The following is a 17,847-nucleotide window of genomic DNA, read 5'->3' on the forward strand; positions in this document are numbered from 1 at the left end:
GAAAGTCAGTCCATTTTTGTCCAGCTTTAAGTGCTGAGTATGAGTCATCTGGTGAGAGATCAATCATCTAATCTGACTGTATACATTGCTATGGTTAATAGAAAACAAGATTAAAATGAGAAAGATAGGCTTACTTTGTAAGTAGATTCAAGAAAATCTTGAAAAAACATTAAAATTGCAGAGTCAAGCAGTCCCAATACAACCAAGAAACACCAGAAGTGAGGTTATTTTACAACCTTGTTCTGATACCTTTCTTTCACTTCTGCAATTTTTTTTTTGTTTTTGACATGACAGCCGGAACTATGTGGTGCACATACACAGCACAAAATACCTCATTTGGAGAGATTGTCATGAAGAAAAAAAAAAAAAAAGGAAAAGTTTTAACAATTGATTATCAACAAGGTTTCAGCACGTAAAACATAATTTCTTCTAGTTCAGCACTGATTGGGATGTCTTACTTTCAACATTTATTCACACAGCTAAAATGGAGATAACACAAGCAGCTGTACACATGCATAAGGTAGTTTTGCCAAAGACAACTGAGATAGATATACCATAGGTTAAATTGTCTTTAGTGTCAGTAGGTTTGTGAGAAATTTACTCCAAGAATACCTTAAAAATTCCAGAATGATCATAGAGCCTTTTTTCCTACAGTGTTTTCCCTTCCAGTTTTTTTTGTAAGCAGGTATGCAAAACTTTTTCATTACTGACTGTAAAGCTACTGAATAGAACACCCATTTAGATGAGAAAAGCCTACATTCTACTTTTAGTGCCTGGAGTGAAATCACGCCATTTCACTAACTGGAAGTGACTTAGTTTTACAAAATTGAAGCATCCATTGAGATCTATCAAAGATAAAGTTAATAGACACCTCTGTAAACCTGGATTATCGAAGAGTTTATTTTCATGTTCACAGGTTTCAAGTTTTTTTCCAAAATGTTAACAAGAACAGTATTAGGGAGGAAATACATTTCAGGCTTTTATAAGGCAAATGTACCCAACAAAGATCATTTTAATATTTTTTTTTAAGTACAATATAATATGTACAATATGTCATAAAGAGGAAAATATTTTAAGTTTATTGTAACTAGAAACTGAAGTAAAACAGTAATGGGCTTTATTCCCAGATACTTAGTTCTAGAAATCAAATTATTTGGCAAGAAAGAGGTACTCCAGTGTGACTTTTCAAAACAGTTCACATGGAGCTCTTCTGAAGTTCTTTTGTTATTTTGGATTAATTCTGTCCTCTAAATAAGACATCTTGTCAACTCTGATTTTTGAGCACATAGCCTCTTTTGGTACTAATTCATACAGGGAGAATCAGCTATAGAGCATTAAAGCATAATTATAAGTGTAGAGAATAATCTTTTTGTTCTCAATAGAGGACTTCGTGAATTGTCAGTTTTCATAATAATATGCTATAATGCATATAAACCTTCTGTTTATTTTTTTTTTTCATGGAGTCATTCCACTGGCTAATGAATATATAGACACGATAGCAAGCAAACCATATTATCAGCAAAGAAAAAAACAAGAGAAGTGTTTATGAAAACCTCAGTATGGTCAAAGAGAAATGATATGTGATTAAGGCCTATAACAATATGTTATTTCCTACAATACGTGCAATAAATTGAAATGAACTCTAACTGCAAGTCTCAGCGTGATATCCTTTGGTTTCCATGATGCAACTGTGTTACAGAAGTGTCTTGCTTTTGGGAAGCGAATACCGGCAAATGGAGCTAAGCATCCGAGCAGTTTAATTATTCTTCAATGTGATGTCTGGCTTAATGTGAAAGATACTCTGGGTGTCACAGGGCAGGGAGTAGCACCTATGATTAGATTTGATCCATTCTGCTTAATGAGGCCTATTAATAATACCTTGGCATTCTTATTTCAGAAATTGCCCTCTATGTCTAATGAGGTGGAGAACCCAATAAAAAATTAACCATGCACTCTTAATGAACTTTTAAATCTCTCGAAGGTGATTATGAATTCTGTGGTTCAAGTGACAAAATAAAGGAGCGCAAGGAGGAGGACGAGCGGGAGCGAGCCAGCAGGATAACACTATCCACGGCTCGCTCACCAGATGTTACTCGTGAGAAAAACGATGCATTCACCCGGCCAGAAACCAGTTCCCAGCCCAAGAAAACTCCACCAGTCCCCCGGACGCTGCGGGTAAAATATCAATTTGTTGCTATTATTGCTGTTAATATGTCAATTTTTTTTTTTTTTTAATTTTTTCTTTTTTTTTTTTTTTCCTTTCTTTTCTTCTCCTTTTACATTTTTTTCTTTTTTTTTTTTCTTTTTTTTCCTTTCCCATGGATGGTGTTTTCATCCAGGGAAGTAGCTGAGGGCAGAAGTTCACATTTCCTTGGGTTTTCTCCTTTCCCATGAAATTCTGTTACCTTGCACAAGCTACCAAGACTTGCTTGGCTATCTGTTGTAAAAGCTTCCTATTCTAAGCCCCACCTGGCATTCTTGTAGAGGAACATGCTAAAAGTTTGGGGATTTACAAGTTTCCCAAAGACACTTTGGAAATGGTACCTCAAAACTGCCCATTTCCCAAATGGGCACGACACCCAGTACCACGAGCAGCAGCCGTAGGTACGGACACGACCCCGGGTCGATACCGAGCCCCCGCAGCAGATGTGCTTTCCTGCCTCCTCCTCCGGCACGTGTTGCAGACCAATCTCTACTCCTGTCTTCTGTCCCAAGACATTCCTAAATGTTGAAGCAGACTTTGACTGGAAAGCGTTTTCTTTCTGGATCATCCATGAATAGATCTGCATGACAATCTAAATAAACAGGAAAGTTTGCGAACTGTCAGTGACAAGCTGCTTCGGCGATGGGGTGAGACAAGGAAATAGGCAAAACATCAAGAACTTGAATTTGGCTCACTTATAAAAGTATGTAATTCAAAACCTTTTGGATATGTTTTCTGAAAGTTGGGGTTTTTTTTTTCAGAAATTCTCCTTTGTCTGATCTGGAAATTTCACACCAAGTCAGCTTTCTAAGAGTAAAAGGAGGTAAAGACAGATAGGAAGGCAGACAAGCAATCATCTTCAGTGATAATCTCTTACTGAAGCCAGTTAGATGCATATCACATTTCTTTCTTCCTTTTAATTCTTTTAAAACAAAGCAGTTTCTCTGTTTCATTTAGGAAGCACTAGAGATCCATAAGCCTCAGTTCATCTCTCGTTCACAAGAAAGGCTGAAGAGGCTCGAACATATGGTCCAGCTGAGGAAAGCTCAGCAGAGCGATGCTCCTGCAAGCACCCAAGAAGCACTTGTTCGCAAGCTTTCCTCAACATCCACTTCAAGCAAAAAAAAGCAATACACCATTCCTCACCCTCTCAGTGGTAAGTTGAACTGCGGCCAGCAACAGGTCTGTAGCTGCCTTTGAAATCTTGCCACGTGTACAGTGTTTCCATCCTAACTTTGTGGAAAAAACATGAGACCCGCTGCTCCTGTTTCACCCACCAGCTCTTCAGCGTCTGTCCTAATGCTCAAAGCAGAAAATCTCTGAAGCTCAGAGATGGGTTAGTGGGGATGAGGTCTTTTCTGTGGTCTGTGGCAGCAGAAGGAGACATTCGTGGAGACTTTTTGTCATTGTCACGGGCAATCTTGTTCTTCACCGTGATGCAGGTTGCTGCTAGTTGTAGTGGTGATAGCAATAAATGGCATTTCATACCTCTCACAACTAGGCCACTCTGGGGAGAGAAGTGGCAAGAGGTAGGGGCACAGATGGAATTTTGGGAGTGGGAGGCCCAATCCAGTCTTCTCAGCAGCCTCAGGTGCAGACTTGCCACTTGACTCGTGAAGCCCTCAGCAGGGAGCTAGCTGTGAAAGAACGCTTGTCTGCCCAGCAGCTGTATGCAAAGCTGCTAAATCAGTGCATCTGAACTCTGTGATTTCCAAATTCAAGTTGATTAGGTTTTTTATTACCCCAGTGGTAAACAGACTCAGTAGCCAACAAGTAAAATGGCACTCTCCAAGAAACTCCCTCACAGCTCCCTTCAAATAACAAATCTGTAAATATTATCTAGGCACAATATGTTAAACAAATTACTTTTTTTTTTTTTTTTTTTTTTTTTTTTTTAATTGCCATCTGGCTGTTACTTAATTCAGTTGACTAAAGAAAAAGATTTATTTGACTGATTGGCATTTCTCTTTAAAAGACCAACACATTTTAGTTTTCAATTGGTGGCTGTTTGAAGACACATTATTCTACTGAAAAGAAAATCAAATGAAACATTAAACAGCTATATGGGTCAACTGAAGGAAGCAAGGAAAGAAAACCTTTGATGTCCCCAAACTGGGAAACATATATTTTTTGCTTCCTGGGGAATGAGATTGAGTGCAGGAAAGCTGGGCTCAGTCCCCACCTTGGGGCTCTGGGCATGCTTGGCACTGGAGAGTACCAATTTCTATTGCGACATCTGTGCCGTTTGCTGTGGTATGACACCTTACATCAGACACTCATTGATTTTTTATAGTAAGAGCTAAATAAGCATAGGTAAACAAAGCACAAAACATGAGTTATGTTTTAAAGAGTCGATAAAACTAATTCACCACTTCGGTTATTCAAGTTAATTGACTTGGGTTCAGATCTCTTGGGGCCGCACTGCTCTGTGGTTTGGGGGCTCTGTGCCAGCACCAGCAAGCCCTCCCAGCAGGCAGGGGCACAGGACAGGAGTTTGTCATATATCACAGAAGTGGCAAGTCATAGAATCACAGAATGGTTTGGGTTGGAAGGGACCTCAAAGCCCCCCCAGTGGCACCCCCTGCCCCAGGCAGGGCCCCCTTCCCCCAGCCCAGGGGGCTCCCAGCCCCGTCCAACCTGGCCTTGAACCCTTCCAGGGAGGGGGCAGCCACAGCTGCTCTGGGCACCCTGGGCCAGCGCCTCACCCCCCGCACAGGGAACAATTTCTGCCTTAGATCTCACCTAAATCTGCCCTCTGTCAATTATAAATTGTTACCCCTTTGTCCTATCACAAAATGCCATTGCAATAATCATACTAGGGTTTGGATTTTCGTTTCCACTGAAGATGATACCCGGGGGGAATGTGGCAGGTGACCGTCTTTTCAGTGTCATCACCAAGAGGGTAAGGAAGCTGCAGGAATTCAAAAGAGATAAGATTTGATCAGGACTATTTTCCCATAGTTAAGGTAAGAAATTAGCCGTGATTATTCCACTCCCCAATCCCTTTTCTCCCCATCCCTCTTCCCAGATACAGTCACACTGGATCAGATTCAAAGCAGAAGTGGTGCCCCCAGGGGTAACTGGAGCCCTACCCTCCCTGGGGTGAACAAACCCTGTGGTATCCCTTCCCTCCAGTGTGTCACCATGCCACACAGCTCGGTGCTGTTGGCAAACTTGCTGAGGGTGTATTGATCCCCCTGTCTGTATATATCCCCCCTTTTTATAGTCATCTTTGAAAGTCTCCCAAACCACTCTGCAAATACTTTTCTAAACAGAAAAATGAAAGGTTAAACCTATTTCTCCTTAAATTGTAATTAAAGATTAATCTTTGTGCTTGTTTAATGAGTAATAAAATCATAACACTCAAATATATTCATTAATTATTCAAGTTAATTACTATTTCCCTCTTTCAATGGTTGGTCATTAAAGACAGATTTGTCTAAAGAGAATCTTTTGTTTCTGTAACTCATCTGCCTTCATGTAGACACATTTAATTTTCTGTTTGTGGGTTCTTAATATTTTTATAATGACAGAAGTGTCACATATCTGTTATTTAAGCATAACTGTAATTAATAATGGAAACCCTAGATTCCTGATAAAGCACAACTGTGTAGGCAGCAGTCAGAGGGCTGTGTAGGAGTGTACCGAGCAGATTTAGTTTGCTCTCAGTCCTGACAATCGGTATTTTAGGACTGTTTCTGGTGGATACTATTATGCAGAAGGATTAGGATCAGTAATGAGTTCCAGAGTGGGGGGAATCTTTATTTCCTAGAGATGCTCCCAAATTTTTCTAGTTGCAACCACTCTCGCAGAAGAGATGAGGGCTTCCTAATGGTGCTCACCAAGGGCACTGGCTGCCTGTATCTTTCTGATGTCTCTGCTGATGACACCAGGGTCACAGCCTTCTCCTTCCCTTCTGCCTGTCCCTAAAGCTGGATGGAAGAGAAGTTATCCTTTGTTGTCATCATTATTCTGTATTCTCTGGAAAAGCCATTTTAACATGAAAAATATGTTTTTAAAGCAAGGAAGGGCTTTGTATCCTGTTTTAGAAAACAAAAGTAAAATGAAATTAAAATATAGCTGTAGTCCAGGTAGGTGATGCAAGCACTGTTTAATTTATTGAGATGAGAAGTGGACATCAAAATCCCAGCGACGTGAGGATGCCGTTTCACATTATAACTGGGTGCAAGGGAGGCTGTGGGCACAGGCAGCAGTGTCACTGCCTGCTCTGCCACTGTGCACAGCCCATCCATGCCCCCATATTTCAGTTGGATCTAGCAGGAGCTGCTTTTTAATTTTTTTTTTTTTTTTTTTTTTTTTTAAATTAAGATTCCCTTTTTGAGTTTTTATCAGATCAAATGACTGATCCAGCTCGTCAGACAGAGTTGTGGTCGGGTGAGCTGGCGCGGGGGGAGGCGAGAGGGAGGGTGGGAGGTGGTGAGGGAGGAGACCAGCACTGCCTCCCCTGGAACCAGCCTCTCATTTTTACGGGTGTAATGAGGCCATACCCTTCTGGAAGAGAGCTCCCAGGCTGTTTGTGTACTGAACCCATGCAGAGATGACACAAAAATCTGCCTGTCAACCAGAGCTAGCTGAGCAAAGGAAACGTGGCAGGGTTCATCCCCGACTATGTCTTTCAAAGCCAACTTTTCAAGGGGTAGAGAGCCTGGGATTTATGCAGGGCATACAGGCCTAGAAGAGGAAAAATATAGTAAGGTGTGTCTGTAGGTCCAAACACAGAAAGTCCTGTATGCCACCGCTATCTCTGGCTATACCTGGTTGTGAGTTGGTTGTGGTCCAGGAGCAGCAGCCCGTGACACCAAAGCCGGGGACGGGGGTTGGTGGCTGAGGCTCAGTGTTGCATTATCACAACCATCACTTTGCAGGGTATGGTCCTGCTGTCCAGGGTGCACTGGGCAGCTGAAGAGGGCACAGACGTGACGTATGTCCCCCCCACGGTGCCACACACATTCCTGTAGTCATCTGGAAGCCTATGGCCAAACCAGATAGTAGACCTCAACCGTCATTACAAGTCAATGGAACTGGGCACCAAACACTTCTGTGCGTGCAGGGCAGTTGTTTTGCCATGTCCCCATAACCATTGGTATTTTATTTGGTACCAGTACTACTGGGTGTCCTGTTCTCCCTGCTAGTCTTAAAAAAATCTCTACCAAATGCAACCTGCCTGAAGGTTTCTTGGTCTCGGGAAGCTGGCTGCTCTTTCACAGCAACAATCGTTGAAACAACATTTGAAATTAAGAACCCAGGAGGGTGAAATGATGACCTGGAAACTTGCTTAAGTATACAGCATTGTATTGATGGCACCTCTAGGCTTCAGGGTGTGATCTTGTGGTTGGATTTTTTCAGTCTGATAGTTTCCTCCTTTTTTGTTTTTCCTCTTTCTGGATGTCTTTGGGATTTGTGGAGGTAGAGGTCTGTACGGCTCTGGGGCTCACAGGGCTCATCGCCAGCACACTCTCATACATTTTCCAATGGTCTTTTTTGTAAGAGCAGGTTGGCTGATGAGTTTAATTTCCACTGACCCCAACGTCGTGACCCCAAGGATGGATTATAAGCACATTTGTGGCTGGGCAGGAGTCGAGTGTCTCTGTGCAACCCCGAGGTCCTTGCAGAGCAGGTCGCTGCAGCATGCTTGCCGCAAGCAATGGCAATAACATTAATTATACGATTAGTTTCCCATCACCAGAGGACATTCCCTGGCCCAGTTCCCCATGTGCACATCCATGCCTGCCCGGGAAGGTGGCACAGGACGGGGAGAGATGGGGCTGTCCCCTTGGGTGGCAGTTGCTTTTATGCAGGCATAAATGGGGGTTAAACTGCAGCCTGAGACGTTTCCCTCTGTACTTGACAAGTTTGCTGCAATTTTATCTCTCTGAAATAAGCTTGTTACATGCACTTCACTCTGGACTTGCAGGTTTTATTCCAATAAAATAATTTTCACCCAGAAAAAAGAGCAATGACCTTCAGAGAGTTTTCTCTACCTGAGATCATTCTGTCAGACTAAAGTGTCTTTACTGATAATATGAAATTATTAGCTAGCACAGTTTTCCAATGTTTTGACAGTGTTGTTACAACTTTGGTTTCTTGTAGAAAGAAATAATTGGCATTCAGCATCGTTTCCATATAAATATCAACATCTGTGCAGTTTCTATTCACCTTCTCATCCTCAAAAAACCCAAGTTGTTTACCATTTTTAATTGTAATTCATGAGCAGGATTTTATGAAATGCTGAAAGTAATCTTAGAAAAATGAAAATGTTTATCCTGCAGAAGATTTTATCGTCACAAGAGCACTTTGAAGGGAGAGAACCTGCAACTCTCACGCTAGCCTTTGTGCTGTGTAATGTGTACTGCTAAATTTCGAGAGTGCTAATTAGTCCAAGATAGACTACTCTGCTGTTGACTATGTTGAACAAATTAGACATCCCACTGTGACGAACTGAATAGGAACAATGTTCAAATAACTGGATTTAAATCTCGAAAACCGTAATGTAATTACTTCGGTGACAGGACTACCAGCTGTTTATAGGCCTTTAAATCTGCATAATGAACAGCCTTGTGATCTTAGTGTACACAAGCACTTTCAGAGGTTTAAAAAAATTTCTCAGGCACATATGGTTTTTTCATACCTTCCATTTTCCCTTCCTTTGAGAGGGTGGTGGTTCATTGGCAATGGCAATATAAGTTGAACATTACCATTCAACCCCTACCGCGGTGCCTGCTGTATTTCTCTGGATTTGTATCCAAATCCTGTATCTTTAGTAATATTTTGGAAACAAGTTTATACCTCCTCAGTCGTGCTTCTAAATCTTTCCAAAAAGCTTTATTGTAACTGCAAAAGCCTGGAGGGCGAGGATTGCTGTTGTTTGTTTGTGTTTTCAAGGGGTTGGTTTCTTGAGAAGCTCTATGCCAGGGAGGTTTTTATTTGGACTGTGAAGAGAGGAGAAAATGACAATCAGAGAATTTGCAGTAAGTGTGCAGCCGGCAAATCCTGCAGCCGCTAATGTGCATCCTCGTGGTCTTCAGATGTTGTTGATGGTTCATGAGATGTTTGCAGCCACCAGCCCATTTCTTGTTCATGTGAGACTTCGGTTGTACCATTTCTTGGGTTCCTCATCCTTGTCAAAACTCACAGTTAGCAGTAGTGCCACTGATCCTCCTGGCACTCGGCCTCTTGGTTAAAGCTGACAGCTCTGACTAAGGACTAAGCTGCAGCCAGATAAGTGAATTAAGAAGAGGAATGACCTATTTTTATGATATTATTATTCATCATATTGCTTAGAACAGTGCCTATGAGTCAGCTAAACATGGCATCACATTGCAGGTCACTGGCAGTGGGTGACACTGTCCCCTGGGAGCCCGATGCTCGGACTCACTGTGATGACAGGGGAGGAGGTGATGCAGTGAATGGGATGACCAGCCCTCATCCTTGTGAAAGGGGCAGATAGACAGCCTCTGTGCAAGGAAGGTGGCTATAAATTGGTAAATCTTCAAATATGAAGAGCTTTCTGTGTGGATAATGACAGCATTGAAACAATGTGCCTTATAATGGGCGACTCACAAAGTTCAGACAGTTTTCTGAGGGATAATTTCATTGGAGTCTTGAAGTAGCCAAAAGTAAAATTGAATTTTCGATGATAGACTTTATAATCTAGGAGTAAAAGGTCTGATTTCACTCATGATTCGAAATTGAAACTAAAGAAGTTGGGATTAAGAAGCTAGTGCAAATTTTACCAAAGATTTAATTAATCTTTGGATGAATTCACCAAGATCTGTCATGCCTTCTCCATTAATTGTTATTTTTTGAAAGAAATGTTATGCTTTTCAAGACTACATGCTCCAAACAAACAAGAGTGATTTAGGAAGTCCAGGTGAGATGCTAACTAATTTTTTTTCTGGATAAAATCCGTGAATGTTCAAGTATCATTTGGACAGAGGGGACTGAAATCTCCTGCATCATGCCCAAAATTAGTTTAGTATGAAAATGTTTTCATAAACCTGTAAACATTATAGCTTTTCTAGAGATATTAGTGATGTTTTCCATCATTAAGACTGAAATATTAGGGAGGGACAGAAATCTCAATAGCCACAGTGTAGGACAGACCTGAGCGGTTGAAAAGCTCATGAATCACTTTTCTGTGGGTCCTCTTGGGTGAAGGACTACTTTTAAGCTTCAGAATTTCTCTGAGATGAGCATAAAGTCCAGGCAGGCTGACCATTGACACTTTAACTAATGGATTATTGTATTTTTTATAGATAACACCAAAACCTCATCTGTTGACTGCAGCTAAAGTAATTCATTGCAAAAAATCATTGATGTACAATATGCAAAAGTTTGGGCAGCACCCCTGGGTGTAAGCACTAGTTTATATTCTCTGGATGAATTCCCAGTCAAGTGTTAGGGGTGTGCTAAGCTGAATACCACCTTGACATTTATCTTAGATTCAAGGCTAATTTATTTTGTAGGGGACTCTTGATTTTAAAAAAGTGGTATTTAAAAAAAATCTTTTATGTCTTAGGACTTCTCTGGGCAAGTGGAATTTTGGTGAATTATTTTTTCAGTTCAGTAAAAAAGCAGTTTAATTAGAGAACCACCACTATCAGCGCTTTGCTTTGCAGGGACTGGCAACACATCCTCAAAGGCACATTTTAACATCTAACAAACTTTGAGAATTTACATTCATGTTAGAAGAAAAAGTATGTATATTCTGACGGGCAAAGTTTAGCCTTTCATAAATTTTGCCACTCTTTTTCTACTTTAAATGTTTCAGTAATTCAGTGGTAAATAGGAAGTCAGGGGATGGTTGTGATAAAATAATTTTACCTCTGCTCTGTCTAAACATTTACTAACTTCCTGAGCAGGGAAGTTACTCATCCTGTCTGAGGTGCAGTTTAACATTAGTTAAAATATATTACAGTGATGACCCAATTACCTTCATTTACAACTTGATCAAGTGGCTCCTTTCTCCCAGTATGGAGGTGTCAGACCACTGTTGCACACAGATTTGGTGTAAATACCAGAAGTTCATTAGTTTCACAAGGTTTGAATAAAACACCAGTGAAGTGTTTCATGCCTATCTGTCTATACCTTTTTTTTAACTGCAGTGCATCACTGGAAATGCTGAATGTCGGCTTTGAAATTCCTTCTCTTCTATCCTTCAGAACAGTTTTCTCCAAAAGTAACACAAGGCTATGAAATTTTATAAGGAACTTTGATAAAATATAATTTAGAAGACTACCAACCTGGGAAATTGTCCACTTTATGCCACACTTTGTTCTTCTCTTGATAGGAAAGAATGTTAATTCAGGTCATCATGTTAAACAGGTTATTGTAGGTCTGCACGTGTGCTGCTCTTCCCCTTTGAAATACGCTTTCTTCTCAGTACTGAGTATTAACAAATATTTAATTGCAAGTATGATTTTTATTTTCTCATTTATACCAGTTTTCATTTACTTTTCAGTTAATTTTTGAATCCTAATCCTAAAATCCATCAAGGATTAGCCCTATTTCTGCTTGATGCTTACATGTGACTTTTTTATACATAGTGACCTGAGTGTCAGCTGAGAGATACTACCTGAATTTTTACCCCTAAGTGTTATGACTCCAAGTTGCTTCACATAGGGTATTTTTATAACCAAAATAGATTTATTTTTCTCTTGGAGCATTTTCACCAGAGTGTCTTTTTAATCCTTCCCTTCAAAGCCACCAACACAGTCATATACCTAGTTCCAGGCAGAATCATGGGCACTGATGGGTCTGATGCCTTTCAGGACAGTTTCTATACCATCAGGAGAGGATTATTCTGGAGGAACAGCTGTGTGTGCCAGCACCCACGCAGCTCTCTGCCTCTGAGATGCTTCCCCTCTCAAATACAGAGGCCAGCCTGTCTTAACAACTCAGAGAAAAAATACAGATTAACTTGGCACGCTGTTTACAAGATAGGTCGCGGGCCTGCAGATCTCCAGCTGGGTTTTTCATCCCCTGCATGTTCTGCTGGTTACGGACAGAGGTCTGAAAATGTTAATGTGTCATTAACAGCTTTTATTTATTAAAAAAGTGGTGGTGGAGGGATCCCTAAAACAATTAGTTTTGTCAGAATGAGGTGTGCAACCTCGAGCAGCAAGGGATGATGATGAGGCTGCTCTGGAGTGTGCTGGGATCCACACTGGTCCCAGAAAATCAATCAGCCTGGACCCTAATCCTTTGCCAGGACTGTTCGGGTCACAGACAATCTGCTCCCTTAAGATTCAGGGTTACTTGGACTGCAATAGCATCCAAGTGTTTGTTCCTTTTAAGTTAATCAACATGTAAATGAACATAAAAAACCTAATAAATAAAAGGCATATTATATTTCCCTAGCAAATTGAGCATGTTCCTTGTGTGTGTTGAAGATTTAATAGACATGATTAAGTGTAGACTACCGCTGAGTGGAGAAAAGTTAGTCCTCAGGCAGAGGAGGGTTTGCAGCTTCCCCTCCTTTCTCGATTTGTGTTTTGAAAACTGTACCAGTTCAGCATAGAAACTGCTGCAAAACTCCCTTTTCTATTTACATCGAGGCACAGCAGTGACCTTAAAGGACATGTAGCGTTTTCCTGAAAAAAAATAAAACAGTTACCTGAGTACATCTTTGCCTCTTGGTGTAGTCCCATAAGCTGCTCAGGGCTGTCTGGTTGTTAACGCGTCTCCCATAAATATCCCTGAAACTTTTGGTGTCTTAACCAGTTGGGAAGCAAACCTGGTGGGGAAGGGGGTCTTCTCTGGGGCAGTGGTTGCTGGATCTGTTCAGGACCAGCGTCTGCACTGGGCAGTTCTGGAATGAATTATTCTCTGTATTCACTTCTCTGCCCTGATTATTGTATTTTGTCTCTTCGGTGAGATGGCAGAAAGAGGCCGACATGGTGCCTGCTGTGACATATATTATGTCTTCTAAACTTCCTTGGAAAATGGAAGGGCTTAGAACTTTGCACATGTATTTATCTTATACATATATTCTGCAAAGATACTGGGAGCTACCTTTGATGTTCAAATTGCTGTGACTACCTAGGGCATCATAGCCCTGCCCTCAAAGCCCTGGGGAAACCACCTGAACCCAGCTGGGCGTAGGCAACGCTCTGGTCATCCTTGTGTTCAGATACCAGAACGTAAAACCATTTATTTCGTACACCTGAGCTGAGAAGCTCAAGTTACAACTATCCACGTCTCCTGTGTGCATCATGGTGGCAGCTTGTGCACCGCCAGGATGTTCCATCCCCTGCTCTGGATGCGTCCTGTTGCACACAAGGGGAACCCTGCCCCTTCCCCTTCCCCTGACTTTTTTCTTTCATCATCCTGGTGTACATCTAAAAAATGTAGCTGTGCAGGCAGCAGTCCTCTCCTACCTGCTCTGCCTGATACACGTGGTTAGACACAGTCTCCTTCATCAAGAATCGGTTCTAGTTATGTATTTACTGGCTTCCCAGCTTGTATGAACACCATTCCTTCTCATTCAGAAACCATTTTTGCAAGGAAGGTGTTAAAATTACCTAGTCCTGAGACTCACCGACCACTAAGATCCAAAATTATTTTCCTGTATCCAGGGAAATGCTGATTGGAATCATCACAGATATCTTCATATTTGATCAGGAAAGAGTAATGTAATTTTCCTCCTCCTAATGCTCAGCATAATTATTCACAGCCCAGCAAAACAGGTGTAAATTGAATCATAAATGATCATACCAGGCCAGGTTCCCAACACGCACCAGCTGAGGATGCGGCCGGTGTGCGTGGGTGCAATTGCCTGTGGGAGCACGTGGGGAAAATGGATCACTTGATATAGCAGAAATCATCGCTGGTTCTTGATCTGAATAAAGGGCATACTCAGCTGCATGGGACATGACGACAGTCATATGCATTTAAAATAAATTAACTCTGCAGTGGAGGTGGTTGATATGGGTCTTACCCATCCTTCCCTTTCTGTAGGGCAGCTCCAGCAGCTAATTCAGCTCCAGATGAAGTTGTTAAATGCCTTCCCATTGACCTGTGGAGATTTGGATCTGGCCTTAAGCCATCAGAAATTTAATCAGAAATAGCATATCAGGACTACATGGAATGTGACATTTAAAATTTCAGTAAATGCAAATTCCTCCAATATTAACCTTATTTTCTCTTTGCTAGACAACCTCTTCAGACCAAAGGAAAGATTCATTCCAGAGAAAGAGATGCATATGAGATCGAAAAGGTACAACTCACTTCGGTTTAGAGTTCTCTGAGAATCACTGCCATCTCACACCTAAGGCAGAACATTCCCACATTATCTTCATACGCGGGAGGGTTGGTCTGTCATGCTGCTTGCCACCCCTTGGTTTTCTTTCACTGCATCAGTTCGATAGATTTGGGGTAACCCTGCCCTTTGAACACCCCTTTTCTAGCAGTTTCAGACAGCATGGGGTACCCATGGCGTGAAAGCAAAATCCCTGACAGGTACCTCATGTTGGAAACTCAAAAATGTAAGCAGTACAGCCACTTTGTTGGGTTTTTTCACCCGGATTATGGCACACAGTATGGGAAGTACAGCAAACTACTAGGAAGGTGGTGCCTGATCTTTGACTGCATTGCACTTCATACCATCGTTTACAGTAAGAAAAGCTGCAAATGACTACCATGCAGAATTCATCCTGTTTTTAAGAATGCTCAAGATGTGTCCTGTTTATCTTCTCCAAAATACAATCTCTAGCCAAATCAGAACTCTGTATTGCAAAATATTATGAGGAAAAATCAGAAGTAAACATGCTTTGTATGCATGCAAAGAACAGGACTGCTGCAAAGGAAGGTCCAACTTTCTTTACAAACTGCTGGGAATTTTATCATTGGTTTCAATGGAAAAAGATCAGACCAGAAATCACCTTTTTGAGGGCAACTCAAAATTTTAAAATGGGCAGATTATGTTCTCCTTGCTAAAAAGAATTCCTAATGACAGTGAAAAAATGTTAAGTCTACATTCTCATAATGATGTTTTTCATATATTTTAGAAAAATACTTGAAAATAATTGCTTGGTTTTAATTTTGTGACATAAATATGAAGAAGTGTACAGGCCAGATTCTGGTTTGAATTATGTTGCTATAAATTGAAACCAACTCCACTGAGCTCGTTAGAAGCTGGTCTAGAATTATGCTGCTGCATTGAGATAACCTGATCCCGTCTCTTTCTTTACTTTTTAGTTCAAAATTAGGAGTGTTTTCCAACAAGCCAGATTTTATACAAAACCATTATTGATAATAATTTATAATTCCCATGTCATAAATCTAATTCAAGTACTTAGAGATGCCCATTAATGACAAGTACTGCATTGAAGGCAAGCGTTTCCTATAGGAAAAACAAATTATTTGTGAACCCTGGGGATGACATGTGAAGCTAAGTTTCTAAATCCATTCCAGGATTTACAACAATTTACCTGAAGTAAAAAAGAAACAAGAAGAAAAACAGAAGCGGATCATCATCCAGAGTAACAGACTGCGTGTTGAGATCTTTAAAAAGGTAAGGATTTACCATGAGTGCCAAATATAGTTTTTTAACCCCTCTTTACCTGTGAAGGGGGGTCCACAGAGGCAGCACCTGCCTGGGGAGCCTGTGCTAACCATGTGCAAACCCTGACAGCAAAGGATGTGTTTTAAATCTTGAACTTGGTGTTAGTTACTTCCTTAAACTTGAATTAACAGCTGAACCTTGTGTTGGAACAAGCACTCTAGACTTTTGTTTTTCAAAAATGAGTAATTAGATAACTGTGGTAGAAAGCTGCATTAGCGCAGTTAATCCAGGTGCAGATCTGAGACGTTCCCAGATAATCCTGCCCCACGTTGCACACAACTACCAGTTTTTCCTTGTTTAAGTGCTCTATTCCTCCAATTACAACTTTTCTGTCCAAGATGAAAAAGCTTTTAGGGCTTTTTTTTTTTTTTTTTTTGAGCAATGTAGCCAGTAGATTTGACGTCTGAAAATGCTAATACCACCTCACCTACAGTATCACTGAAGGTTTCTACTGTTAGAACTAACTCATGTATTTTAACAGTATCTTAAGGCTGTTTTGCATTGTTTTTTTCTTAGCAATTACTGGACCAGCTCCTTCAAAGAAACACTGAGTGACAAAGGATTCTCTTGCCCATCATCCTAATTGGATATTGAATGCTTTTGACTGCTAGATAAGCCATAAAATTTACCATTATCTCAATTACCTGGAGGTATTTTTCTTATCTTTGGCTCTTTATAAAAAGAAAGATCATTTATATTCAATTGAAATTTCAAGGCATCTTTCAAGTAATCAAAAACAGTCTAAAAGGGAACACAGCTGTTTCAGAGCATCACCTTTTGGTCAGTTTACCCAGAGGAAATAATTTTAAGAATTTTTAATGCAAATACTGAATTACAGTGGTATTATTTATCTAATCTTTTAAAAAGTATATGTTTCTGTAGCAATAGAGCTGGGTTTATAAGATCTGGAAAACTTATTTCTCAGAAGTATTCTATTAATTGATTTCCTGTGAGTTAAATCCTTGAAGTAAAGAAAAATGAATATCATTATTTGTTATGTTTAGAAACTAGCTGAAATAGCATTACCACATAATCATAGCGGCAGCAGTTTCACATTAATACTTAACATACCAAAAGGGAACAGTATTTTAGCTCTCTGAAGAACTCTATTCCTGTTTATATAGTGAATCTACATAGAAAGCTTACCTGCTAAAGAGTAATACTTAAAATTCTGATTATAACACTGTTTTTTGTGTTTTTCATTGTAATGTATATTTTACTCCACTTCTATGAGCATTAAGTATTTATAGAAATGGCATATTAAGAAGTGGTGCCAAGAAGTATGTTTGCATCAAAACTGCAGAACTAAAACCATCTGTAATGTTTCCTCCAAAAATATTTAAATCTTTATTTGTACATTTTGGAAGTAAAAACAACCAGCTTACAAACCAATGAAGTTTATTTATGGAATAAAATATGAATATAATATTGATCCAACTGCTATGTTTTTATTTGGTACTGTTAAATATAACACAGCTATTGAAACTGCTTGAGAAGTCATGCCTTTGTATGCCATAAATCCTATGGTAAAAAATATTGCCCATAAAAATCACTGCAAGTGTTAACCTCTGCTGAACGAACACTCAACTGAGTGTGTTTTGAATGGGGCTGGAATTTGGCCTTTGATATCTATGCTTTATTTTTCTAATCTAGCCTGAGATGTAAGGTCAGGTTTTTTGGAAGAGGGATGTTTGTGAGCTGGGCTCTGACCACTGAGATACCCTCCAGCTGGGTGATCTGTGCTGGACACAAGGAATCTAGTTATATTTTGTGCTCTGACTGTCTCTGTTAGATTACTTTGCCTCTTTGTATTTCAGCTTCCCAGTTTGTAAAGTAGGATTAATGACGTTAATTTTTGCTCACAGAGATGATAGAGATTTATTGAATGAATACATTGCATTCCAGATAGATGTCTTTAAAAACTCGTCAATTAATTCAATACGTTTTGAGAGGACGTGTAAGGTAAGGTAATGCTGGCTTTGAGGAAGAAACTGCCAGGGTTCTTCCCCCAAAAAAGTCTTTTTAACCAAGTAATGCTGTACTGGAAACCAGTCAGGGC

At 40.3% G+C, this 17,847-nt stretch overlaps 1 protein-coding gene across 4 annotated transcripts in view; it reads left to right on the plus strand.

Annotated features, from left to right (window-relative positions):
- The window catches only part of CUNH10orf90 (chromosome unknown C10orf90 homolog), a 103,676-nt gene extending 86,466 nt beyond the window's left edge, over window positions 1–17,210 (plus strand). For all 4 annotated transcript variants that reach the window (XM_032992138.2, XM_032992145.2, XM_032992158.2 and 1 more), the window contains 5 exons: window positions 1,982–2,175; window positions 3,161–3,359; window positions 14,378–14,441; window positions 15,638–15,737; window positions 16,305–17,210. In XM_032992138.2, coding sequence (XP_032848029.2) covers window positions 1,982–2,175; window positions 3,161–3,359; window positions 14,378–14,441; window positions 15,638–15,737; window positions 16,305–16,343 — 596 coding nt within the window. In that variant the 3' untranslated portion in view covers window positions 16,344–17,210. The remainder of the gene's footprint in view (window positions 1–1,981; window positions 2,176–3,160; window positions 3,360–14,377; window positions 14,442–15,637; window positions 15,738–16,304) is intronic.
- Window positions 17,211–17,847: the final 637 nt, after the last annotated feature.

The sequence above is a fragment of the Tyto alba genome, unplaced genomic scaffold, assembly GCF_018691265.1.
Source record: "Tyto alba isolate M040663 unplaced genomic scaffold, T.alba_DEE_v4.0 Super-Scaffold_1, whole genome shotgun sequence".
Lineage (NCBI taxonomy): Eukaryota > Metazoa > Chordata > Aves > Strigiformes > Tytonidae > Tyto > Tyto alba.